The 26,473-nt window shown below is 47.0% G+C and overlaps 1 protein-coding gene across 1 annotated transcript in view; it reads left to right on the forward strand.

Annotated features, from left to right (window-relative positions):
• tnpo3 (transportin 3) overlaps nucleotides 1-26,473 on the forward strand; it is a 58,158-nt gene that overhangs the window by 13,263 nt on the left and 18,422 nt on the right. The window contains exons 5-16 of the mRNA XM_084330830.1: nucleotides 755-898; nucleotides 4,452-4,627; nucleotides 13,173-13,311; nucleotides 14,199-14,345; nucleotides 17,369-17,476; nucleotides 18,707-18,798; nucleotides 20,192-20,331; nucleotides 20,864-21,055; nucleotides 21,457-21,548; nucleotides 21,694-21,770; nucleotides 24,145-24,205; nucleotides 24,493-24,633. Coding sequence (XP_084186956.1) covers nucleotides 755-898; nucleotides 4,452-4,627; nucleotides 13,173-13,311; nucleotides 14,199-14,345; nucleotides 17,369-17,476; nucleotides 18,707-18,798; nucleotides 20,192-20,331; nucleotides 20,864-21,055; nucleotides 21,457-21,548; nucleotides 21,694-21,770; nucleotides 24,145-24,205; nucleotides 24,493-24,633 — 1,509 coding nt within the window. The remainder of the gene's footprint in view (nucleotides 1-754; nucleotides 899-4,451; nucleotides 4,628-13,172; nucleotides 13,312-14,198; nucleotides 14,346-17,368; nucleotides 17,477-18,706; nucleotides 18,799-20,191; nucleotides 20,332-20,863; nucleotides 21,056-21,456; nucleotides 21,549-21,693; nucleotides 21,771-24,144; nucleotides 24,206-24,492; nucleotides 24,634-26,473) is intronic.

The following is a 26,473-nucleotide window of genomic DNA, read 5'->3' on the forward strand; positions in this document are numbered from 1 at the left end:
TTAAAGCGGTCGGTACCCTTAAAAGTACAGAGTTTGGTACCCAATCCTAGTAGCAGCTGAGTAGCTGGGGGGGGGTTGTGTCTGTCGTCACTACGGCCGGGTATCGTTTTAAAAATGTCGATACCGGTGCTAATAGAATACCTTGGATTCGATACCAAAACTTTTTTCGATACCATACTTTGCTGAGTTACGCGTGTCACGTGTGCTGTGTGAGCCAATCGGAGGCTTTGTTACGTTTTGGATGATTTTCGATTGTGGTTGAACAGAAGAAATGTTATATCTAGGAACAAACACGCTTATTGCCTTATTACTTTACTTTACAGCATTTGTTGATACTTGACAGGGTTGACGCAATTCGAGTTTTAACTCCAAACAGTCAACCCTGTGCTCCAGCCTTTATATGGGTGTTATGGACAATGGTGTTTTCAGTTGCTATGTGGTGACGTTGATTATCAACTGTCAAACTGATTTTGAACAATGGAAATTGTTTTAAATTAGTCGTAGCACCCTTACTACGCAGGGGTAGGTCGTTCCCTCCTCGACGGAGGGCTCACAAACTCTCTATCCAAAATCAAAGTCTTGTCGTTTTCCTAAAGGAACAACCCGAATGCAGCAGTCAAATGATTAGAACTGAACGCCCTCCTCAGCAAACGCCACTCCTCACTCTCGCTCATTTGATGGGCCTTTGGATTTGTTTGAAAGCGGTCTGTAGTGTCTCAGCTTCCTGATGGTGTGTGTGTGTGTGCTCCTCCAGACGACGTGTGTGGAGAAGACTGGCACCGATGAGAAGATGCTGATCAAGGTGTTCAAATGCCTGGGCAGCTGGTTCAACCTGGGCGTCCTGGACACCAACTTCATGGCCAGCAGCCAGCTGCTCATGGTGCTGTTCCAAGTGCTGGTGGGTCTCCCCTCGCCCACCGTCTCTTCCCACTGTCTCAGATCCTGTCTCTCTCCCACTGTCTCACATCCTGTCTCTCTCCCACTGTCTCAGATCCTGTCTCTCTCCCACTGTCTCAGATCCTGTCTCTCTCCCACTGTCTCAGATCCTGTCTCTCTCCCACTGTCTCAGATCCTGTCTCTCTCCCACTGTCTCACATCCTCTCTCTCTCCCACTGTCTCAGATCCTGTCTCTCTCCCACTGTCTCAGATCCTGTCTCTCTCCCACTGTCTCAGATCCTCTTTCTCTCCCACTGTCTCAGATCCTGTCTCTCTCCCACTGTCTCAGATCCTGTCTCTCTCCCACTGTCTCAGATCCTGTCTCTCTCCCACTGTCTCAAGATCCTGTCTCTCTCCCACTGTCTCAGATCCTGTCTCTCTCCCACTGTCTCAGATCCTGTCTCTCTCCCACTGTCTCACATCCTGTCTCTCTCCCACTGTCTCACATCCTCTCTCTCCCACTGTCTCAGATCCTCTCTCTCTCCCACTGTCTCACATCCTCTCTCTCTCCCACTGTCTCAGATCCTGTCTCTCTCCCACTGTCTCAGATCCTCTCTCTCTCCCACTGTCTCAGATCCTGTCTCTCTCCCCCTGTCTCACATCCTCTTTCTCTCCCACTGTCTCAGATCTTCTCTCTCTCCCACTGTCTCAGATCCTGTCTCTCTCCCACTGTCTCAGATCCTCTCTCTCTCCCACTGTCTCAGATCCTCTCTCTCTCACTGTCTCAGATCCTCTCTCTCCCACTGTCTCAGATCCTCTCTCTCTCCCACTGTCTCAGATCCTGTCTCTCTCCCACTGTCTCACATCCTCTCTCTCTCCCACTGTCTCAGATCCTGTCTCTCTCCCACTGTCTCAGATCCTGTCTCTCTCCCCCTGTCTCACATCCTCTTTCTCTCCCACTGTCTCAGATCTTCTCTCTCTCCCACTGTCTCAGATCCTGTCTCTCTCCCACTGTCTCAGATCCTCTCTCTCTCCCACTGTCTCAGATCCTCTCTCTCACTGTCTCAGATCCTCTCTCTCTCCCTCTCTCTCACATCCTGTCTCTCTCCCACTGTCTCAGATCCTCTCTCTCTCACTGTCTCAGATCCTCTCTCTCCCCCTCTCTCTCACATCCTGTCTCTCTCCCACTGTCTCAGATCCTCTCTCTCTCCCACTGTCTCAGATCCTCTCTCTCTCCCACTGTCTCAGATCCTGTCTCTCTCCCACTGTCTCACATCCTCTCTCTCTCCCACTGTCTCAGATCCTCTCTCTCCCACTGTCTCAGATCCTCTCTCTCTCACTGTCTCAGATCCTCTCTCTCTCACTGTCTCAGATCCTCTCTCTCCCCCACTGTCTCACACCCTCTCTCTCTCACATCCTGTCTCTCTCCCACTGTCTCAGATCCTCTCTCTCTCACATCCTCTCTCCCACTGTCTCAGATCCTCTCTCTCACACCATCTCTCCCACTGTCTCACATCCTCTCTCTCACACCATCTCTCCCACTGTCTCACATCCTCTCTCCCACTGTCTCAGATCCTCTCTCTCTCACACCATCTCTCCCACTGTCTCATATCCTCTCTCCCACCATCTCCCCCACTGTCTCACATCCTCTCTCTCCCACCATGTCTCCCACTGTCTCAGACCCCCCCCCCCCACCTACCCCTCTATCTCTCTCACCATCTCAGATCCTCTCTCCCTCTCTCACCATCTCAGATCCTCTCTCCCTCTCTCACCATCTCAGATCCTCTCTCCCTCTCTCTCACCATCTCAGATCCTCTCTCCCTCTCTCTCTCACCATCTCAGATCCTCTCACCCTCTCTCTCTCACCATCTCAGATCCTCTCTCCCTCTCTCTCACCATCTCAGATCCTCTCTCCCTCTCTCTCTCACCATCTCAGATCCTCTCTCCCTCTCTCACCATCTCAGATCCTCTCACCCTCTCTCACCATCTCAGATCCTCTCTCCCTCTCTCACCATCTCAGATCCTCTCTCCCTCTCTCTCTCACCATCTCAGATCCTCTCCCTCTCTCACCATCTCAGATCCTCCCTCTCTCTCACCATCTCAGATCCCCTCTCCCTCTCTCTCTCACCATCTCAGATCCTCTCTCTCTCTCACCATCTCAGATCCTCTCTCCCTCTCTCTCACCATCTCAGATCCTCTCACCCTCTCTCTCACCATCTCAGATCCTCCCTCTCTCACCATCTCAGATCCTCTCACCCTCTCTCTCTCACCATCTCAGATCCTCTCCCTCTCTCTCACCATCTCAGATCCTCTCTACCTCTCTCTCACCATCTCAGATGCTCTCTCCCTCTCTCTCACCATCTCAGATCCTCTCCCTCTCTCTCTCACCATCTCAGATCATCTCTCCCTCTCTCTCTCACCATCTCAGATCTTCTCCCTCTCTCTCACCATCTCAGATCCTCTCCCTCTCTCTCTCACCATCTCAGATCTTCTCCCTCTCTCTCACCATCTCAGATCCTCTCCCTCTCTCTCTCACCATCTCGGATCCTCTCCCTCTCTCTCACCATCTCAGATCCCCTCTCCCTCTCTCTCTCACCATCGCAGATCCTCTCCCTCTCTCTCTCACCATCTCAGATCCTCTCTCCCTCTCTCTCACCATCTCATATCCTCTCCCTCTCTCTCATCATCTCAGATCCCCTCCCTCTCTCTCTCACCATCTCAGATCCTCTCCCTCTCTCTCACCATCTCAGATCCCCTCCCTCTCTCTCTCACCATCTCAGATCCTCTCCCTCTCTCTCTCACCATCTCAGATCCTCTCACCCTCTCTCACCATCTCAGATCCTCTCCCTCTCTCTCTCACCATCTCAGATCCTCTCTCCCTCTCTCTCACCATCTCAGATCCTCTCACCCTCTCTCACCATCTCAGATCCTCTCCCTCTCTCTCTCTCACTATCTCAGATCCTCTCTCTCACCATCTCAGATCCCCTCTCCCTCTCTCTCACCATCTCGGATCCTCTCCCTCTCTCTCTCACCATCTCAGATCCTCTCTCACCCTCTCTCTCTCACCATCTCAGATCCTCTCCCTCTCTCTCACCATCTCAGATCCTCTCTCCCTCTCTCTCTCACCATCTCAGATCCTCTCTCCCTCTCTCACCATCTCAGATCCTCTCCCTCTCTCTCTCTCACCATCTCAGATCCTCTCCCTCTCTCTCTCTCACCATCTCAGATCCTCTCTCCCTCTCTCACCATCTCAGATCCTCTCACCCTCTCTCTCACCATCTCAGATAATCTCTCCCTCTCTCTCTCACCATCTCAGATCCTCTCTCCCTCTCTCACCATCTCAGATCCTCTCTCTCACCATCTCAGATAATCTCTCCCTATAGTTTCTCCTTGTTTTTCTTTCACTTCAGAGTGAAAAGTGTGTTAAATCCCTCATTGACCACGGCCAACGGTTTAAACTTTACACACATACACAACACGCTCTATTATTCATTTCCATTTCCAAGCAATAATGCATGATAATCAACCACGTGAAGCCATCCTCTAATGCACCCCCCCCCCCCCCCCCCCGGCAGCAGAGGGACGAGATCGCCACCAACCTGCACGAGGCGGCGTCGGACTGCGTGTGCTCGGCGCTGTACGCCATCGAGAACGTGGACACCTGCATGGGCCTGGCCCTGCAGCTGTTCCAGGGCGTCCTCACGCTGGAGTCAGCCTACCACATGGCTGTAGCACGGGAGGACCTGGACAAGTGAGGAGGACACTCGCACACACTCTCTCACACTCTCTCTCTCTCACACTCTCTCTCACACACTCTCACACTCTCTCACACACTCACACACACTCTCTCTCTCACACACTACCACATGGCTGTAGCACGGGAGGACCTGGACAAGTGAGGAGGACACTCACACACACACACTCTTATTCTCTCTCACACACTCATACACTCTCTCTCACACACACTCTCTCACACACTCACACTCTCTCACACACGCTCTCACACGCTCTCACATACACACGCTCTCACACACTCGCTCACACTCTCACTCACACTCTCACACTCTCTCACACTCTCACACACACACTCACACACTCTCACTCTCTCACTCTCACACTCACACTCTCACTCTCTCTCACACTCTCACACACACACACACTCTCACACTCTCTCACTCTCTCTCTCTCTCTCTCACACTCACACCATCGAGAACGTGCCCTGCAGCTGTTCCAGGGCGTCCTCATGCTGGAGTCGGCCTACCTCTCACTCACACTCTCTCACACACTCTCAGGCCATGTCCAGACTAAAATGTCGTTTTAGGGAAAGTATTTGATCGTTTGCACTGTTGTGCCACACGGAAATGTGTTCTGGCAGCCTGAAGACGGTACTTTCTGATACCAGCTCCCAGAGTGCACAATTCTGAAGACGCCCCCCCCTCCCACTGCGTCACCATCTTTACAAGCGATACGCGTCTTCTACCGGACCGATGACGCGTATAGCCCACCTCTCCCTTACCCGGATGTGCAAACTTAGCCAAACATCACCAACCACCGTCGACAACAGATTGACATCTCCCTTAACAGTGTTACAGAGCTTGATCGGGCTTTTACAGCTAAATGTACTTTTTCTGAAAACCCAAGTAGTAGCCAAGCATACTGTTCCATAGCATACCGCTTCAGTTGATCATGACAAATTCTCTCTTACCTTGACGATTAAAAAGCCTCGTGGACACCAACAAGGGCCTGGCCCTGGCCCTGAAGCTGTTCCAGAGCATCCTCATGCTGGAGTCGGCCTACCACATGGCTGTAGCACGGGAGGACCTGGACAAGTGAGGAGGGACACTCACACACACACACACACTCTCTCACACTCTCTCTCTCACACTCTCTCACACACTCTCACACTCTCTCTCACACTCTCTCTCACACACTCACACACACTCTCACACTCTCTCTCACACACTACCACATGGCTGTAGCACGGGAGGACCTGGACAAGTGAGGAGGACACTCACACACACACTCACACTTTCTAACCTTAACCCTACCACATGGCTGTAGCACGGGAGGACCTGGACAAGTGATGAGGACACTCACACACACACTCACACTCTCTAACCTTAACCCTACCACATGGCTGTAGCACGGGAGGACCTGGACAAGTGAGGAGGACACTCACACACACACACTCTTATTCTCTCTCTCTCACACACTCATACACTCTTTCTCACACACTCTCACACACTCTCTCACACACTCACACACGCTCTCACATACACACGCTCTCACACACTCGCTCACACTCTCACACTCTCTCTCACACACACACTCACACACTCACTCTCTCACTCTCACACTCTCACACTCTCACACACACACACACACTCTCACACTCTCTCACTCTCTCTCGCTCACACTCACACACACACACTCTCACACTCACACCATCGAGAACGTGCCCTGCAGCTGTTCCAGGGCGTCCTCATGCTGGAGTCGGCCTACCTCTCACTCACACTCTCTTACACACTCTCAGGCCATGTCCAGACTAAAACGTCGTTTTAGGGAAAGTGATCGTTTGCACTGTTGTGCCACACGGAAATGTGTTGTGGCAGCCTGAAGACTGTACTTTCTGATACCAGCTCCCAGAGTGCACAATTCTGACGACGCCCCCCCCCACTGCGTCACCATCTTTACAAGCTATACGCGTCTTCTCCTGAACCGATGACGCGTATAGCCCACCTCTCCCTTACCCGCATGTGCAAACTTAGCCAAACATCACCAACCACCGTCGACAACAGATTGACATCTCCCTTAACAGTGTTACAGAGCTTGATCGGGCTTTTACAGCTAAATGTACTTTTTATGAAAACCCAAGTAGTAGCCAAGCATACTGTTCCATAGCATACCCCTTCAGTTGATCATGACAAATCCTCTCTTACCTTGACGATTAAAAAGCCTCCATAATTTAGTAAATAGTATCCCCATGGCATGGTGTTGAGCTGTAGCCAGCAAGCTATGCTATCAATATTAGCTAAATAATTAGCGTCACATAGCTGGCCTTTTTCTGAAAACCCAAGCACATACTGTTCCATAGCATACGCCTTCAGTTGATCATGACAAATCCTCTCTTACCTTGACGATTAAAAAGCCTCCATAATTTAGTAAATAAAGTTCTAGCCAGCCAGCTAGCATTGATGCTAAATGCTATCCACATTAGCTAACCAACTAAATGCAATAGACAGTGGTATCCTGAGGTAACGTTAAATACAGACAACGTTTGGTAGTCGAAATGACTGGACACACACGGGGACAAGTTAAACATTAATCAATTAATTTATTCCCCCCCCCCCCCCGAGTCATACCGTATACCGGGGTATTATGTCATCAAAATATGACTGTGTGAAAAAAATGATACCGCCCAAGCCTACTCTCTCATACACTCTCTCTCTCTCTTTCTTTCTTTCCTTCCGTGTCGGTCACCTTCATGTGGAGGCCATTCTCTTCCTCATTTAGGTGATCATTAGATTAGATTAAAATGTATTGTCATCATACAGTACAAGGAAAATAAGTTTGGCATCCAACCAGAGTGCAAATGTAACCGTAAAGTGCAACAGCAATATACAATGTACAGGTGATTAAACTGGGTACAAAATATACAAATTGGTACTACTGCTGGGTGTAGTGCTAATCAGATGTATGACTAGAGTTGTAGTATAATACAGTGATACCGGTATAAAGACAGTATGGTAGTAGTCACACTGGCCAGCAGCGTAACTAGTAAGGTCAGCGCCGTAGTCAAAAACTGTTTTTACCACCTCAGACTCCTGGCGAAGACAAAGGCATACCTCTCCCAAAGTAACCTAGAGACGGTGATACATGCCTTTGTCACCACTCGCCTCGACTACTGCAATGCCCTCTACACAGGCATCGACAAATCCCTGCTTTGCCGCCTACAGCTGGTGCAGAACGCAGCTGCACACCTCCTCACCAAAACAAAAAAACATGAGCACATCACAGTTCTGGCCTCGCTCCACTGGCTGCCTGTTCGCTTTAGAATATATTTTAAATTAGCCCTAAATGTTTTTAAATTACTAAATGGCACGGCTCCTCCCTATCTATCCGAGCTCTTACACCCCCCACGATCCCTCAGATCAGCTGCCCAGCTGCTATTGGTGGTGCCTAGAACTAGGCTCAAGACTAGGGGAGACAGAGCCTTCTCCACCGCAGCGCCTAGACTGTGGAACAGCCTCCCCCTCAGTGTACGGGCCGCCCAGACCGCCTGAATACTTTGGGCAGCCGAAGAGTGTTTCCGCGTCTCTGATTGGCCAGGTCATTTCTGGTCATGTGACATGTACGCCCAATCGTGGGACCGCAAGTTTCTACCCTGGTTAAGCTTAGGCGGTCGTTCGAAGTTGGTTAAGGTTAGAGTTTGTCTTAGAGCATGGCGATAGAACGCCTTCCCTGATTCCGACGGTTAAGCTTAGGCACTCTTTCGAAGTTGGTTAAGGTTAGAGTTTGTCTTGGAGCATGGCGATAGAACGCCAGGTAGTTTGCAGGCTGTTGGATCCGGAAATAGGCGCAGAACTTGCTGTCCCACGATTGGCGCACATGTCACATGACCTGGCCAATCGGAGCGCAAAACTCGAACGCGGAAGCACTCTTCGGCTGCCCAAAGTATTCACGCGCCCAGACCGTGCAGGCTTTTAAATCACTTTTAAAAACCTACCTGTTCTCCCTGGCCTTCCCCCCCACTTAATCAGCACTAGACCTCTGGCCCTTCTATCCTCTTTGTTTTACTGTGTTCTACCTGTTTTTATTACATTAATTGTTTTACTGTGTTTTTAATTTTATATCTGGCATCGTATTATTTAGTTTTTTTATCAACCTGCCTGTGAAGCACTTTAGTGCCAGCTGCCGCTGCTTGGAAATGTGCTATACAAATAAAATGTACTTGACTTGACTAGACTAGTAAGAGTAGGATATGTATAGATAATATAGTAAAGGACTATGTCCTCATCTTTTCCATTAAAAGAAAGTCCCACATAAAAGTATCGCAGTGTCACAAAACAAGCCGCCACACTTATTGACCTGTAGACTTTTATGTACTGATCTAATTCAGTGACCTACAGCGCCTCCCAGGGGGCTCCAGCGGTTAAAGGTGCTGAGCAGCGTGAGAGGGCTCCTGAATCTCAATGAGATCAACACCTTGTGTTTCTGCCGCTGAGCCTCTCCTGACACCAGAACAGCAGGCCTCGCGCACCTCTGTGGAACGAGGCCAGAGTGGCCGAACAGCCCCACAGTACGGTCGCTCGATTATGATGAAATCAGAATCACGATTATTTTTTATTGATATTGAAATCGCTGGTTTTATTTTATTTTATTGAAGAGATTCTTTTTTGATATTGAAATCACAATTATTAAATGGTAGGGTTGGGTATGCTTTGGATTTCGGTTCGGGTTCTGCTTATCAAATCTCATTCTAATATTTCTGGTGGGAGAAATAATATTGAGAACCAAAACTATTCTACCTTTCATTCTTGGCAGATTTAGGGGCTGTCCACACGAACTCTGGGTTTAATGTAACCGTGATTGTATGTGCACAGTTGCACTGTTCGCCCACACACAACCGGGGTTTTGCTACACTGCAACCACGGTCTTTGAAAACCGGAGTCCAGGGTGAAGTTTTGCGCGCATCCCGGTTGCAGTGGTTGCGTGTGAGCATAGCAACCGAGGTTATTTCCAGTGTTTACGGCAGAGCTGTCGCAATTATTTCCCATGTTTACGGCAGACTGTCGCAAACAATAGCAAGTTAGCAACTGAACGCGGGGTAGAGATTAGAGCAGAGCCAGCTACACCAGTGTTTACAGCAGAGCTGTCCCAAGTAGCATTATATGAAAATTATTGTAACAAACTTTTGTTCGAAACGTATCGTCTGTGTTGAAGAGTGTTGTGATCGACTGATGATGTCTGTTGTCGCATTCCTGACCTGATGTTCAGAGTAAACCTGAAGCTGCGGCTACCAACTAAGCTCATGTGTGTTGTCAAGTTATTGTTATAAGGAACCCAGTCCCAACTATAACAGTCTGCACATCCTTAGCAATTGTTTGTATTGAGCCGTATTGTATTTGTACCCATCGCATGTAAGCTAACAAAATCTGCGATCTTTTTGTGAGACTAAACTCCGCTCTTGGTGGTAAATTGTGTCGATGTTGGTTGTTTGTTTCATCAACAAATGAGGCAGAACACACAGTGAATGTATCCTTTTTGTTTATTGCACGTTGTTCTAGCTGCAAACTGTAGAATTGTTTGGCTGTGAGCAAGGAGGGATGTTGTGTTCTAGCCAGGCTTCAGGTCAGTTTCCGGTATTAACCCTAAACCCGTCTGGTTGGTTGAAATGACCTTCATGTTTGAACTACATCGCCACCTACTGCTTTGGCATTGTACTACATGTATATACGTCACTCTGTGCAGAGTTTAAACCACGTCGTGTAGACAGAGTTTTTGTTGTTGTTGAATAAATAAATAAAAACCCGGTGTCAAAAATACCCGTGATCGTGTGGACTGGGCTTTAGCTTATAGTCAGTCAATTGTGAACCATGACACACCGGTATCTTTTTCTCTTAACCTGCTGTAACTTAGCCTTTTGTTTTTGTCATCCGTTTCTGATGCATTATGACAGGAATATATCAAAGGAGGCTTATTAAATTAATTAATATAGCTGTTGACTATTATGCCTTTTTCGTATCTATTACCTAATCACTGCACTGTGACATTCATCCACTCCTTCTGTGCTCATCTGTCCCTTCATGGCTAAAATTACGGGTTTCTTTAATAGGGGGGTCTGGGGATGCACTGTGGAAGGGTGCTTTGTGAACTTGCATCGTTCATTTGGATACCTAAAATATATAGAAGACGAATGAGTAAACCAGAGTCTCTGTTCAGTTGACATGACCACGTTAGTTGCAAATGCGAGTGAAGCGTGCGTACTGTTGAGCCCTGCATCATATGATGACAACGTAATTCGGTTGACCTTCTCAACCAAAGGCTGCCTTTCTGTCATATTCTACATGTTACCAAAGACGTTTCAAAATAACTCCCTCCTCCCTCTCGATTTGTTTAACTTACATTTAAATTTTTTAATAACTAGTATTAGTTAAACAATAGTTAATGACAATAGCATAAAACCACAAGTCATTGTAAGTGGTCTACAAATCTGATCCTGGAGATCAGAAAAAAAACTCCAGTGTTATTACATTTCAAAGTCCTTCTAAAGGAAAACGTTATTACATTTCCTGCTGTTACAAGCCTGTACAATGTAAATATATGTAGGCTGCCCATAATATTTGTGATTTTTCTGAGAACGAAAATGAAGTCGGATCTCCTGCTAGCGGCACATATTCAACATTACATTGTGATAAACAAACAAACTACGGTTAACAAAGCGATTGTCGGGGTGGGGGACAACCGTATTCCTGGCGTGTCGGTGAAGGCATCGTGTCAGTGGAGGAACTGGGGGAGAGATGGGGGAGGTGCGGAGCAAGCAGCTGTTTAGGTTACTAACACCTTTGTATTGTTTTATCCACAAAGTTTGCAAACCTTTTGTTCCAGAGACACATGCCACAGAGTGAAGAGTCCTCTGAGCTCTCGCTGAATGAGCGATGTGTGGGGGTGGGGGTGTGTGTGTGTGTGTGTGGGGGGGGGGGGGGGAGGTGGTTATGTGACCGAAACCACCGTGGTAAAGGCTAAACCTATCGTGTAACTAAATTCTAACACTGCAAGTGTCTAAATAACACATCTTTAGGAAAATGCCCAGCTATCCTAGTGGTGACGACTAAGAGCCTTCTCCAGTGGGACACTTGTGCTGCTGAGATGTAGTGCTCTTTTGTTTTGTCATGCACACATTGTGGGAAGTTGAAGAAATGGCTTGTGCTGTTTTGTGGGTTTCCTGTGGGTTTCCTGTATGAATCGCAACTTGCGGTGTCCTTAGATTGCGATCTTGTCTTGGCCACTTCTACAAGGCCATTTGCATATTCTTGCTATCTAGGGACATCTATGGACCTCAGTGAATGTATTCACAGTGTCAGAAATGTTGTGTCTATTACTAGGCTTGCTTAAATTGTGAGGAAACAAAGGAGAATATGAATTATGATTTTTCTTTGCATCTTTGACAGTGAATAACACCATGCTAATAGGGCTGGGCGATTAATATTCCTCAGCTAGTCAGATAGTAAATTATATTGACCATATTGATCAAATTGTTTACACTGCCTGTGTTGTTTTTTTTACTACCTGTATACTGTGTTGTTTTACTACCTGTACCCCTCCCCCCATGCTGCTATGATGCCTGAATTTCCCAAAGGGGATCAATAAAGGAATATCTTATCTTATCTTAATCGATTGAATGTAAGAACTTGTTACAGTCACTCACACAAGGGCTGAGGACTCGTACCCCCCCCCCCCCCCCCCCTCTCTCTCTCTCTCTCTCTCTCTCTCACACACACTCTCCCAGCTCTCTTTCTTTCTTGCCCCTTCCTCATCTCTCACCCCCCTTTCTCTCTATCTCTCTCACACACACACAGTCAGAAACAACATACCGGTAGTATCAATTAGAGTATCAATAATACATCTGAGTGAGAAGTCTAGTAAAAAAAATTATTACAAAAAAGTAAAATATATATTTATAAAAATACTGGCGTTAATAGAATCGGCCGTTAACGTGTTAATAATACCGCGTTAACTTTGACAGCCTTAAATAGAATAGATAATCGAATAGACATGATAAAAAGTATCTCGTCTCACAGCATAGTGTTTGTCAACCTAGTTTAAAGATGAAGGTCCTTTATAGAAAGAGGCCCTGACCGGTTAAACAATGTAGCCGCCAATAACTAATGACCTTGCCGATGGCTTTTCCCAGACTAAAAAATGGCTTCTGTCCATCATTCACGACCCTCAAATGGTTTGTTTTTTTAAATTAACCAAAGCAGGGTGCCACAAATGCCAATGCCAAATGCAGCACATATTTGGCCATAAATCAATTACTTGTTTGTCTTAATCGTCACAAAAGCCTCCCACAAGAACCCTCTGCCATATCTTCCATGGTTAACAACAACATTGAATCGCTTGAGTCTCAAAACTGACACCAATATCTCCGATATCTAATCAAATTCCACAGCGTAATATGTAGCGCAACTCTTCCGGAATGGCATTCTGTAGACCGTATCGATGACTGTCCTCCCATCTGGAGTCTCAGGTTTCACTCTGTCCCCGTCCCCCCTCTCTCTCGTCGTCCTCTCCAGAGTGCTGAATTACTGCAGGATCTTCACGGAGCTGTGCGAGACGTTCCTAGAGACCACTGTGAGGAGTCCAGGCCAGGGCATGGGAGACCTGCGCACCCTAGAGCTGCTCCTCATCTGTGCAGGGCACCCCCAGTATGAGGTACACACACACACACACACACACACACACACTACAGGGCACCCTCAATATGAGGCGCACACACACATTCACATTTAGGGCTGGGTACTTTTTATGAGAATTGCTTTGAAATTTGGCACGGTGTCATTCGATGGCCAAATTGTTAATCTCATGTTTGTTCCAAGATATAACATTTATCCATTGTTAACAATACCCAGCCCTTCCCTCAATGCAATGTACTCAACTTGTAATTTACTTGTATCTTCACTCCACTCCCATAGTAACTATGATTTGAATTTAATATTTTGTGGTGCTATACATCGTGTTTAGGGATGGGTACCTTTCACATTTGAACCGATACCGGTACCGGTACCTGTGAATCGATACCGGTACCCAACGGTACCTTTTTTCGGTACTTTAGTCTCAAGAAATTTTATTTACCTACCTCAGTCGAAGAAAAAAAATCCAAACTTCAAATAACTACAATTTTGACAGTTTTCGGCTTGTCATTGCTCCGACTGCTTTGTTGTTGAATCAAGTCAAATCCTAGGTAAGCATATATTGTGCGTGTGAACGTTGACATGAAAAGAAAAAAGTAAAAAAAAATAAAAGTAAATTTTTTTTTTCTTTTTTTTCCTTCTGTATCTCACTTGATTCGATACTCGGTAGTACCGACGTGTTTCGGTTCGGTACCTCACAAGTACCGAATTCGGTACCCATCCCTAATCGTGTTACATGTTTTATTGTCATTTAACGGAGCCTCGCTTTGCTTCTGCCGTCTTTATGATAGAAGGTGTGGTGAGAAATATTTGACTTGTATTTTAATAGCATTCCGTCACAGGGCTCTCTGTGGAGAATGAAAGAAACAAGCATGATGGAAATGTAACTCTTGTCGTCTCGCATCCCAGGTCGTCGAGATCTCCTTTAACTTCTGGTACCGCCTGGGAGAACACCTGTACAAAACCAACGACCCTGCACTCCACAACATCTTCAGACCTTACATACAGAGACTGCTGCACGGACTGGCCCGGCACTGTCAGCTGGACCCCGACCACGTAAGGCACAAACTCTATGATGACAACGCCACGTGGACATTTACGCTCTGTTACCCCATATGTCTTGTATTCACCCATATGTTTCTAGGCAACAAGGATTCTACTAGCCCCTGTAGATTAGATTAAAGGGGCTATGCATTGCTATTCCTAGCACTATTTGGGCAACTTTACACAATTCCTGTTGGTCTATTGAAGACATTTGTAAGTTTTATTTCAAAAAAATGCATTGTTTTATATTTCTAATCAAGTACTCAAAACCATCATTTTCCAGCCTCAAGAAATCAGGCTGTTATGGCCTGGCTCCGCCCATAAGCACTTTGAGTGACAGTGCCACACAGTCTGCACTGGTAGAGGGAGGGAGAGAGAGAGAGAGAGAGAGAGGGAGAGAGAGAGAGAGGGAGAGGGAGAGAGAGAGAGAAGTCCGCCAGCAGCTTGTGTTTCTTTCAATCTCCCGTTTGCGCGTGTGGCGCGCTGCAGGTCCCCCCCCCCAAGTGCTCTCTATCTCTCTCCCTTTCTCTCCCTCTCAAGTATGAGGCATTTTTTTTTTCTTCTTTCTTTCAATCTCCCGTTTGCGTGTGTGGCGCGCTGCAGGTCCCCCCCCCCCCCCCCCCCCAAGTGCTCTCTCTCCCTCTCTCTTCCTTTCTCTCCCTCTCGAGTATGAGGAAATGGTTTCGCTGTGTACAGTCAGTCTAGGTAGAATGGGGGCGGGCATTAGCTCCAACCACAGAGCCAATCGCATCTCTGTGCGCTACCCACAGCCCGAATGACATGACTCAGGCCTTCAAATCAAAATGACCCGATTTACTAGAGGACGAAAGGGGCTGGGCTGAATCGGAGCAATCCGCCAATATGGTATTTAGACCCTAAAACACATTGATACGAACTCCTATTACTATAATACAATGCTAGAGACTGAAAAATGACATTTATAATATATAGCCCCTTTAACATTTATTGTCATTCGGGCGGCTAGGTGGCGCAGTGGGCAAGGCGCTCGCCACCAACGCAGGAGATGCTGGGTTCGAGCCCAGCTCTCTGCGTTGCTACCAGCTTGGCTGGTCGTTCATACTAATACAATTGGCAGTATTAGGGGGTGGGAAGCTGGTGGGTGGGGATCGGACGTTGTGGACAGCGACTCCTACAAGTCGGTTGGTGCGCCTGCGCAGTAGAATCGGGAAACGACGGGGGCGGCGTGTCCCTCACACGCAGACCCGCGCCGCTGAGAGATCGCGCTGTGCAGGTGAAAAGATGCGACGGCTGCCTCCTCGAGTACCGGAGGGGACACGTGATGCAAGACTTAGTCCACATTGCAGCCGGCTTGTGGGAGGCATGGCCTAACAGCGTTCGAGACAGGGGAGGGTAGAATTGGACTATACGAAATTGGGGAAGGGAGAAGAATAGAAAATGGGGAGAAAAAGTAGATGTAAAAAATACATTTATTGTCATTATACAGCACCAGTACAATACAATGAAAAGAAGTTTAGCATCCAACCAGAGTGCAAATGTAACAGTAAAGTGCAACACTGGGTACAAAATGTACAAATGAGTACTACTGAGTGTAGTGCTAATCAGATGTATGTACAGAGTTGTAATATTAATATGTGATACAGGTGTAAAGACTGATTATGGTAGTAGTCATACTGGCCAGCAGCGTAACTAGTAACAGTAGGATATGTATATAGATATAGTATCTACAGATATGTAAAAGGGAAATACAGACTGGTGTGGATCTATATATGTACACGGTGAGAATAAATATCTATATACAGCATTATTGTACATGCCATCATACAGAGCTATGAGTTATATGCAGGTGTATAAGTAGGTATATAGGTGTAACAAGCTAGTGTGGAGGAACCAGTCTAATCAGTTATGTCATAGACTGATCTTCATTATAAATATAGGTTTAATAGTGAAACGCATGTACAAACAAGTTACATGTGGCCGGGTGGAGTGCTCTCGTCCTGGCCGCGTCTAGTTTTGTACCAACCCATTTCCAGTTCCGTGTTCGCGTTCTGCGATCTGATTGGCCACTGACGTTTCTGGTCGTGTGACATGTGCGGCCAATCGTGTGACGCCTGTTTCTATAACCGGTTAAGCTTAGGCACTCTTTCGAAGTTGGTTAAGGTTAGAGTTTGTCTTAGAGCATGGCGATAGAACACCAGCCCTGATTCCAAACTCTAACCTTAACCAACTTCGAAAGAGTCGCCTAAGCTTAACCAGTGATAAACTAGGCGTTAGGTAGGTTTGCAGGCTGTTCGAGGCGGAAATGGGCAAAGACACTGCTCGTCACGCGATTGGGCGCACATGTCACATGACCAGAACCGTCAGTGGCCAATCAGATCGCACCAGAAACGTCAGTGGCCAATCGGATCGCAGAACGCGAAACTAGAAACTAGACGCGTCCTGGCCAGCTGGGAGACACTGAGGTGCAGTACGGGATCCAGCCCTCTCTAGGTGTACGATTCAAGCTATTGTTGGTACAAAGGGATTCCTCCACACAGGCTAAAAGTTTTGTGCTTAAAGATGCATCATCTATTCTGTTTTCAGGAATATCCACACTGGCTAGCATCATTATCACCAAGTTCAGCTACAGGAAAATGGGTTTTGTTTAGGGATGTTCGATATTGGCTTTTTTTTACCGATATCCGATATACCGATATTGTCCAACTCTTAATTTCCGATACCGATATCAACCGATACCGATATATGTGGGGTTTCCCCCCCAAAAATGGAATAATTTCAGGTAATTAACATTACATATCTCTTGTTGTGGAATTAAGACAACATTATGCATACTTTTGACAATACATAAAATAAGAATTTGTTCTTACATGCTTGTCTGGGTAAATACAAATTTAATAAATGTAAAAGAAATATTCTTTATTTTTTTGATACGATAATTTCCGATATTACATTTTAATGCCAATATCGGCCGATAATATCGGACATCCCTAGTTTTGTTGTCATTTTGTGTTTGCGTCTCTCGTCAGTTGATTTGTGTCTCGTTCCAAACCACACAGGAGGGAATACCGGAAGACACGGACGACTTCGGGGAGTTTCGGATGAGGGTGTCTGATCTCGTCAAGGACGTTATTTTCCTCGTAGGCTCTATGGAATGTTTCTCTCAGGTACATTCTTCCTCTCTGACCGCTGACGTGTACCGGAGTCACAGGCCTGGTTTGTTGATCTGAATCTCATCGGTCTGCCGTGAGGAGAACATGTGATGATAGTCAGAAGTGAAACTCTGCCGCATCACCTCTAGCGAACTGCAGACGAAATGTCCTTAGCTATTTCCGGACTGATTTGCGAGGGCCTGTCCAGTGAACTTTACTTTCTCGTCACACAAAAGATCAATTTGCGCCTCCTGCTCAGACAGTGGGAGGCCTGTTATGTCATGCATAATGAACATATCTAGGATCCAGTTGTCCAAATTGTCCGTGCTCTCCGTGTACTAGTTCCGAAATTGTTCAATGAGCCCTTCTATGTGGCTACAGATCATGGGCTTCAAATAATTATTTGCAACATTCTGTTCCTCCAAAAAGCCATCAAGCTGAGTAAATAACCCCAAATCTCTGCTAATGATCCTGGAGTGCCACAAACGGAATTCCTTAATTTAATCCAGCTCTCCATTTTAGCTGCGAGTCCAAACGGGTCTGTGTCCGGACCTTGTAGTCCCAGATTCAATGCATTGAGGAGGTCAAAGATCTCTGCTAGATATGCCAGCTTTGCCAGCCATTCATTATCAGCACATTTCTCTGCCAATGGGTTGTTTTTGTCTGCAAGGAAAATCCACGTTTCTTCACTCTTCGCGCTTCTGACAACAAACCTATCCAATGCGAGTGTCAAGGTTACACACAAAAGACGAGACATGGTCTCCGCGATTATATTATGCGTAGGATGTAGTGAGAAATGTGTATTGGAATACTGTGTTGCCCTCCGTTGATGAACGGGCGAGCCATGGCAAATACAAACCGCTTCCAGGTGGAAATCTCAATCCCAGTTGGGCTCGTCGTTTTTTTTTTTTGGTTGCCAATGCGCTGTCACCTAGTGGGGTCGCGGCCCGTAGTTTGAGAACCGCTGCAATAGAACAATAGGATTAAGGTAAAAGAAATTGGCAACATTTCTTTTGAATGTAATTTTAGGGCCGTTCTCAACTGATGAAAATCTTTGCTGACTAATGGTTCTAGGATTTATTTACGAGTAATCTATTTAGAAACAAACAATCAGTTGAATATGTCTTCTTGTACGAAGGCCATAGCTGCTGATCATTCTGTTGATCGTCTGTGGTCTCTCTCTCCTCTCTGCTGATGGTCTGTGGTCTCTCTGCTGATGGTCTGGTCTCTCTCTCCTCCTCGCAGCTGTACTCTACTCTAAAAGACGGCAACCCGGCCTGGGAGGTGACGGAGGCCGTTCTCTTCATCATGGCCTCCATCGCGAAAAGTGTCGACCCGTGAGTATCTCCTCCTCGTTAAGTTAGATCATAAAGTACACGTTAGATCATAAAGTACACGTTAGATCATGAAGTACACGTTAGATCATAAAGTACACGTTAGATCATGAAGTACATGTTAGATCATGAAGTACACGTTAGATCATGAAGTACACGTTGGATCATGAAGTACGTGTTAGATAATGAAGTACACGTTAGATCATAAAGTACACGTTAGATCATAAAGTACACGTTAGATCATGAAGTACACGTTAATCAGACCTGGGCAATTACGGCCCACGGGCCACTTCCGGCCCTTTGGGCGTCCGTGTCCGGCCCGCGGGCAATTTTTACAATGGGAGATAATGAATATGGAGCAGAATTAAGTTCAACTTATCATTGGTTCGGCCCTCCAACACAGTTCAGGTTTCTCATGTGGCCCCTTGTAAAAATGAATTGCCCACCCCTACGTTAGATCATGAAGTACGCGTTAGATCATGAAGTACGCGTTAGATCATGAAGTACACATTAGATCATAAAGTACGCGTTAGATCATGAAGTCGTCTCGTTGTTGGGACCGTATTATGGTGAAATTCTGATATTGTCGGAAATTGGCAATTTTACTCCGTGTTGCACTTGGCTGTGCAGTTCAATTCGTTGAACATCAATTGGATTATTTAGCACATGCTTCTTGCATGCATAAGCAGAAATGTCATATATTTATAAGCGGTCTCCCTTCTAGGTTTGTTAGTAAATCCTACCTCATATTTTTTTTATTTTATTTTGATCTTTTTCCCCCTCCTTTTTCCTCCGATTTTCTCCCATCCCAATGTTAGTCGTTATGCCAATTCCCAATCCCTTTCCTGGTCGCTGCGCACTTACCCCCCACAGTCGGTCTGGGAGAGTGGAGGCTATCACATGCTTCCTCCGACACACGTCCAGCCAATCAACCGCTTCTTTTCACCCGGCAGCGCGGACTCTCACTGAGAGGGCGTAGCGTGTGGAAGGATCACACTATCCCACTTAGATCCTATCCGCGCTTAGCAGGCGCCCCGACCGAACTGTAGGAGTCGCTGTTTACAACGACCCGGACCCACCCCGCCAGCTTCTCCCACCCTCTAATTCTGCCAATTGTATTAGTGTGAACGGCCAGCCAAGCTGGTGACAACCCCGGAGCTGTGAGCTGGATTCGAACAGGCGAATCCAGCGTCTCCGGGGTTGGTGACGAACGCAATCTCCGTTACGCCACCTGACCGCCCCTACCTCATATTTTGTGTTGTACGTGGAGTGTAACCTCTAAATCCTTCCCTCTCATATTTTGTGTTGTACGTGGAGTGTAACCTCTAAATCCTTCCCTCTCATATTTTGTGTTGTACGTGGAGTGTAACCTCTAAATCCTTCCCCTCATCGACAGTGAGAATAACCCCACCCTGACGGAGGTGCTGCAGCAGATCGTGATGCTGCCGGAAACTATCCACATCGCTGTGCGCTACACAAGCATCGAGCTGGTGGGAGAGATGAGCGAGGTTGTGGACAGAAACCCCCGCTTCTTAGGTACGCGCTCGTCGGGTAACATTGTGGTTTGTGACAGTGTTTTATTTTTTAAAGTATCAGCCGCTACCCAGTTATTATCGGATCCATTACTTCGGATCCATTACTTCTACTGTGCAGTATTTAATTAGGCCACTCGGGAGTGAGAGATCTATCATCTGTCTATTTACCAAACACACTGAAAATGGTTTTGCTTGGATTTCTGGTAAATGGTAAATGGCTGCTTTTTTATATCGCGCTTTTATCCAAAGCGCTTTACAATTTGTTCCTCACATTTTACCCATTCACTCACACATTCACACAACGATGGTGGAGGCGACCGTGCAAGGTGCCAACCTGCTCATCGGGAGCAATTAGGGGTTAAGTGTCTTGCTCAAGGACACATCGACACGCTGCCCGGGAGGAGTGGGAATCGAACCGGGAACCTCCGGATTGCCAGACGACTGCTCTACCCCCCTAGTCCCCCTGTATCTGTCTGACTCCTGCCTCTCTCTCGCTCTCTCCCGCTTCTCTCTCCTGCCTCTCTCTCTCTCAGACCCTGTTTTGAACTACCTGATGAAGGGGCTGAGGGAGAAGCCTCTGGCCTCAGTGGCAGCCAAGGCCATCCACAACATCTGCTCTGTGTGCAGAGACCACATGGCCCAGCACTTCCAGGGCCTGCTGGACATTGCCCGTGCCCTCGACTCCTTCGCCCTCTCCACAGAGGCAGCCGTCGGCCTGCTCAAAGGTGATCTCTCTCTATCTCTCTCTCTCTCTCTCTCTCTCTCCCCTCCTTGCTCCTTCCCCCTGCCTGATCTGAGTGTCTCTCGCTCGCTCTCTATCTCGCTCTCTCTCTCACTCCCCCCTGTTCCTTCCCCCTTGCCTGATCTGAGGCGCTCTCTCTCCCTCCCCACTCCTTCAACCCTGCCTGATCCGAGGCTATCTCTCTTTCTCATCCCCCCATCCCTGCTCCTTCCCCCCTTGCTTGAACTGAGTCTCTCTCTCTTTGAATGGAGCTCCATGGGTCACGTGTGGCAACATGGAGAATCACATGAAAACGGCCAAAATTGAAGATGAGGTTTTCACCAGCAGCGAATATTCCCACATATCACAGCTTTCTAGTAATACTTGGTCTTTTCTCCCATGCAGGTACAGCGCTTGTCCTCGCCCGTCTACCCCTGGAGAAGATTGCGGAGTGTCTGAGCGACCTGTGTGCTGTGCAGGTCATGGCCCTCAAAAAGGTCATTGCTACTTGAATGGACAGTGGCACCAAGTGTACTTGGTGCCTACTTGTGTTCTTTTAGCCCAGTGCAGTTCAAACTAAAGACACAGCAACAACACAAAGGGGTCTGTCGAGGCTAACGAGTGCTTTTTGTCTCCTCGCAGCTTCTGGCTCACGACCCAAGCACCGGAAAGACTGCTGACCCCACAGTTTGGCTGGACAGACTAGCAGTCATCTTCAGGTAGGGACCACCTGTTGATTGATCAAAGGGTCTATGACCAGGGCTTGAAATTTAACGGCGTCCCCAACAGAAATGGTGTCTGACAGTGAAAAACGGATTTGGTGACTGACTGTCCCTGGATGGTAGATTCAATCATAATACGACCACTTTTATTTATTTTTTTATTTGTGACAGGTTTTTCAGTTTGGGACAAATTAAATAAGCTTGGGAAAGTTCTGAGACACTTGTGACTTCTTAATAAAGCCCCTACATGTAGAATTCTCAACAATAATATATCGTATTTGGTATAATTAACGTAAATAAATGAGACTATTGCCGAAACAATTGCTAACCTTATTCTTACGCTATGACCACATTTACCGTAAACCTGGTTACCTGGTGTTTTGTTCCCTGCATGGGATTTGTTTTGAAGAAGCAAGCAGCGGGTTAACAGCTTGCTAACCGCTAAAGTGAATATTTTTTGGTAAAGCACGTTTTATTTGGAAAGGCTTCCTTTGAGCCATAAAGCAGAACTACCGTAGATCCGCCCCCATAGCTGCCACGCCCCCTATACAATATTAGAGGCTACCAACTAGGGATGAGTTCATAGCTGCCACGCCCCCTATACAATATTACAGGCTACCAACTAGGGATGAGTTCATAGCTGCCACGCCCCCTATACAATATTACAGGCTACCAACTAGGGATGAGTTCATAGCTGCCACGCCCCCTATACAATATTACAGGCTACTAACTAGGGATGAGTTCATAGCTGCCACGCCCCCTATACAATATTACAGGCTACCAACTAGGGATGAGTTCATAGCTGCCACGCCCCCTATACAATATTACAGGCTACCAACTAGGGATGAGTTCATAGCTGCCACGCCCCCTATACAATATTACAGGCTACCAACTAGGGATGAGTTCATAGCTGCCACGCCCCCTATACAATATTACAGGCTACCAACTAGGGATGAGTTCATAGCTGCCATGCCCCCTATACAATATTACAGGCTACCAACTAGGGATGAGTTAGAATGTTAGAATAGTCGTGCCAGTTTCCACATTGAATAGTCGTGCCAGTCTCCACATAGTCGTGCCAGTCTCCACATGTTAGAATAGTCGTGCCAGTCTCCACATTGAATAGTCGTGCCAGTCTCCACATAGTCGTGCCAGTCTCCACATGTTAGAATAGTCGTGCCAGTCTCCACATTGAATAGTCGTGCCAGTCTCCACATGTTAGAATAGTCGTGCCAGTCTCCACATTGAATAGTCGTGCCAGTCTCCACATGTTAGAATAGTCGTGCCAGTCTCCACATTGAATAGTCGTGCCAGTCTCCACATTGAATAGTCGTGCCAGTCTCCACATTGAATAGTCGTGCCAGTCTCCACATAGTCGTGCCAGTCTCCACATGTTAGAATAGTCGTGCCAGTCTCCACATTGAATAGTCGTGCCAGTCTCCACATTGAATAGTCGTGCCAGTCTCCACATTGAATAGTCGTGCCAGTCTCCACATTGAATAGTCGTGCCAGTCTCCACATTGAATAGTCGTGCCAGTCTCCACATTGAATAGTCGTGCCAGTCTCCACATTGGATTTTCATGTCTGAGTCTAAATATATATATATATATATATATATATATATATATATATATATATATATATATATATATATGGGTGGCGTAGCGGAGATTGCGCTCGTCACCAATGCAAGCGACTCCGGTCTCTAATCCCGGTGTCAGCATTGCCTGCGGCTTGTCCCAGTCGTCATACTATCATTTGGCAGAGGTAGCGGGTGGAAGTCGATGGTTGGGGATTGGACGTTGTGGACAGCGACTCCTACAGGTCGGTGGGGTGACGCCTGCACAGCAGAGACAGGAAGTAGCGGGGGCAGCGTGAGCCTCCCACACGTTACACCTCGCAGCTGAGAGTCCGTGCTGGCAGGTGAAAAGATGTGACGGGCTGCCTCCTCGTGTACCGGAGGGGACGCGTGATGCAAGGCTTCTATCCTCACTACAACCGACCAGTGGGGGGCATAGTCTAGCAACGTTCAAGACAGGGGAGGGGAGAATTGGCCATACGAAATTGGGATGGGAGAAAAATAGAAAATAAGGAGAAAAACTGGATAAAAAGAAATATATACCTATATATTTATGATTTTTTTATAAAAAGAAAACATTCTCATTTAATACATTTTTATATTTGGGCAGTCTAATTTCCATAGCCTAATTGACTGACGATGATGGGGCTTTGAGGGTAAAGATGGTAACAGGTCTGTGTGCACTTTTGTGTTTTGTGTATCTTGATGTTTCTATTAAGCAGATGGTGGCAGAAAACGCCACACGCTTTATGTGTGACCTTCGGTCACTGACAATGTTCTTGTTTCTTCTAGACACACAAACCCCATCGTAGAGAACGGACAAACCCACCCCTGTCAGAAAGTCATCCAGGAGGTAAATGACCCGGGCCCATATTTATCAAACTTCTAAAAGAATAGGAGCGCTGATCTAGGCCCAGTATTCGGGTCACACGACCACGTACGCCTCACAATGACCCGTGAGCCAATCTGGTCTGGGATCAGCACTCCCTCCTTTTTAAAGGCACTTGATGAATACAGACCCCCTTGTTTTTGACGACTCGCTCCTTCCCCTTCTATGTTCTGTTTGACCTTCTACATCCACCCGTGTGTGTCGTCCTCGCTGTGTAACGACGAGGCTGTGTTCCCCGTCCTGCCGTCTAGATCTGGCCGGTTCTCTCTGAGACGCTGAACACCCACCAGGCTGACAACCGCATAGTGGAGCGCTGCTGTCGCTGCCTGCGCTTCGCCGTGCGCTGCGTGGGGAAGGGCTCCGCCTCACTACTGCAGCCGCTGGTCACACAGGTGTGTATCTGCTCCAGTGGTGTCGTTACTTTGTTTAGGAATATTGCTGTCTGGTGGAAACCATCTACCATCATCACCGAGAAGGGGTACAAGCATTTCTAAAAATAAAAAAGAAGCACCTAATTTTCAGATGCCTGTGTTTATGAGGGACACTCCTACGCCGAGAGTTGAATGATGTTTCACTAGGGCTGGGCGATATGGCCAAAAACGTTATCGCGATAAAATTATAAAATTATTTTCATATAACTCGATATCGATAATTATCGTCGATATAATTTCTGTCAAGTTTAATTAACTTCTTATGCCCGGCGCCGATGGACGGGCTATTAATAGACTTGTTTTGCTGCTGCGAATGTCTCGAGTTGATGTCGTCATCAGTCCGCGCGGCGCGCACGTTAGCAGTTAGCCAGAGCAAGCGGTGTATCCCATGACAATGTACTAACTATATCACCCTAAATTACTCCGTTCAGCCCCAATACATTGCAACGACGTCCACCGCATACCCCACACTACTCTAACCGTGGCCTCAGAATTCACGCCACACACCCACTCGGCACGCAAACTATAAAATAGTGGCGTGCAAGCTAATTATCCTAGCCAGCCTTGTTTACTACTGGAGTCCTACCTCTCTACCCAGAGGTGCAGCGCGGGTCTCCCTCACTGTCGGCCATCTCCTTCACTGATTGGTTGTTAGTGCGTGTGCTCATATCCAAGCTTGGAAAATCGATATATCGAAACTTTGCGACCACGTTTCATGTTTATTTCGAGGAAATAATTTATCGCAATAGTTATCGTTATCGTTTTATCGCCCAGCCCTATGTTTCACTGGCAAACACTAACCGCTGCTACTTATACTATATATTATTATGTTTCCCATAACATATTGGGTAAATACTATTTTATTAATTGTTCCCACCCATATTTTTTTGTCCTTTTTTTAAAAACAAGAAAAATTATATTATTTTTTTTATTATCTTTTCCCCCCCTCCTTTTTCAGATTTTTCTCCCATCCCACTGTTAGTCGTTATGCCAATTCCCAACCCCCTTCCTGGTTGTTGCGCACTCCCCCCTACTGTTGGTCCGGGAGGCCGGAGACTGTCGCATGCTTTCCTCCGACACATGTGCAGCCAGCCAGCAGCCAGCCTGTCAGCGCAGATTCTCACCGGGAGAGTGTAACGTGTGGAAGGTCACACTACCTCTCTCCAGATCCTTCCCTCGCTGAGCAGGCGCCCCGACCGAACTGTAGGAGTCGCTGTCCACAACGCCCAGGACCCACCCATCAGCTTTCCCACCCCTAACACTGCCAATTGTGTTAGTATGAACGACCAGCCAAGCTGATAGCAACGCCGAGAGCTGGGCTCGAACCCGGCGTTTCCTGCGTTGATGGCGAGCATCTTGCCCACTACACCACCTAGCCGCCCAAGAAAATTAGTTAAAGTTAAATCGTTTAATTTCACGGCGTCTGTGGACCCTTGTTTATTCACCGTGTCCATGGTAACGACTATGAACGCAGCCATAAAAGGTATGGCTTCCTTGTGCAGAAAAGACATGTATTTTTCTGATAAACTACATCACTGCATAACTCATAAATGTTCAAATAAATTATAGTCGCGTTATCTTTAAAAACTAATTTGGTCACGGAGGTCTGTTTTCCTTCCAGTAATGAGGCACGTCAGGGCAGAGCTGTTTGGCAGGCTGTGTGATGCTCTCGGCTCTGCGTAGGAGTGTGTTTCTGAGGTTGCATGTTGGATCTTCAACTGCATGGATAACCATGTAAACTTCAGATTCTAGTAAAAACTTGAAATCGCCCAACATTCAGAGATGTGAGTTTTTCACCTGT

The sequence above is a fragment of the Notolepis coatsorum genome, assembly GCF_963971535.1.
Source record: "Notolepis coatsorum genome assembly, chromosome: 15".
Taxonomy (NCBI): domain Eukaryota; kingdom Metazoa; phylum Chordata; class Actinopteri; order Aulopiformes; family Paralepididae; genus Notolepis; species Notolepis coatsorum.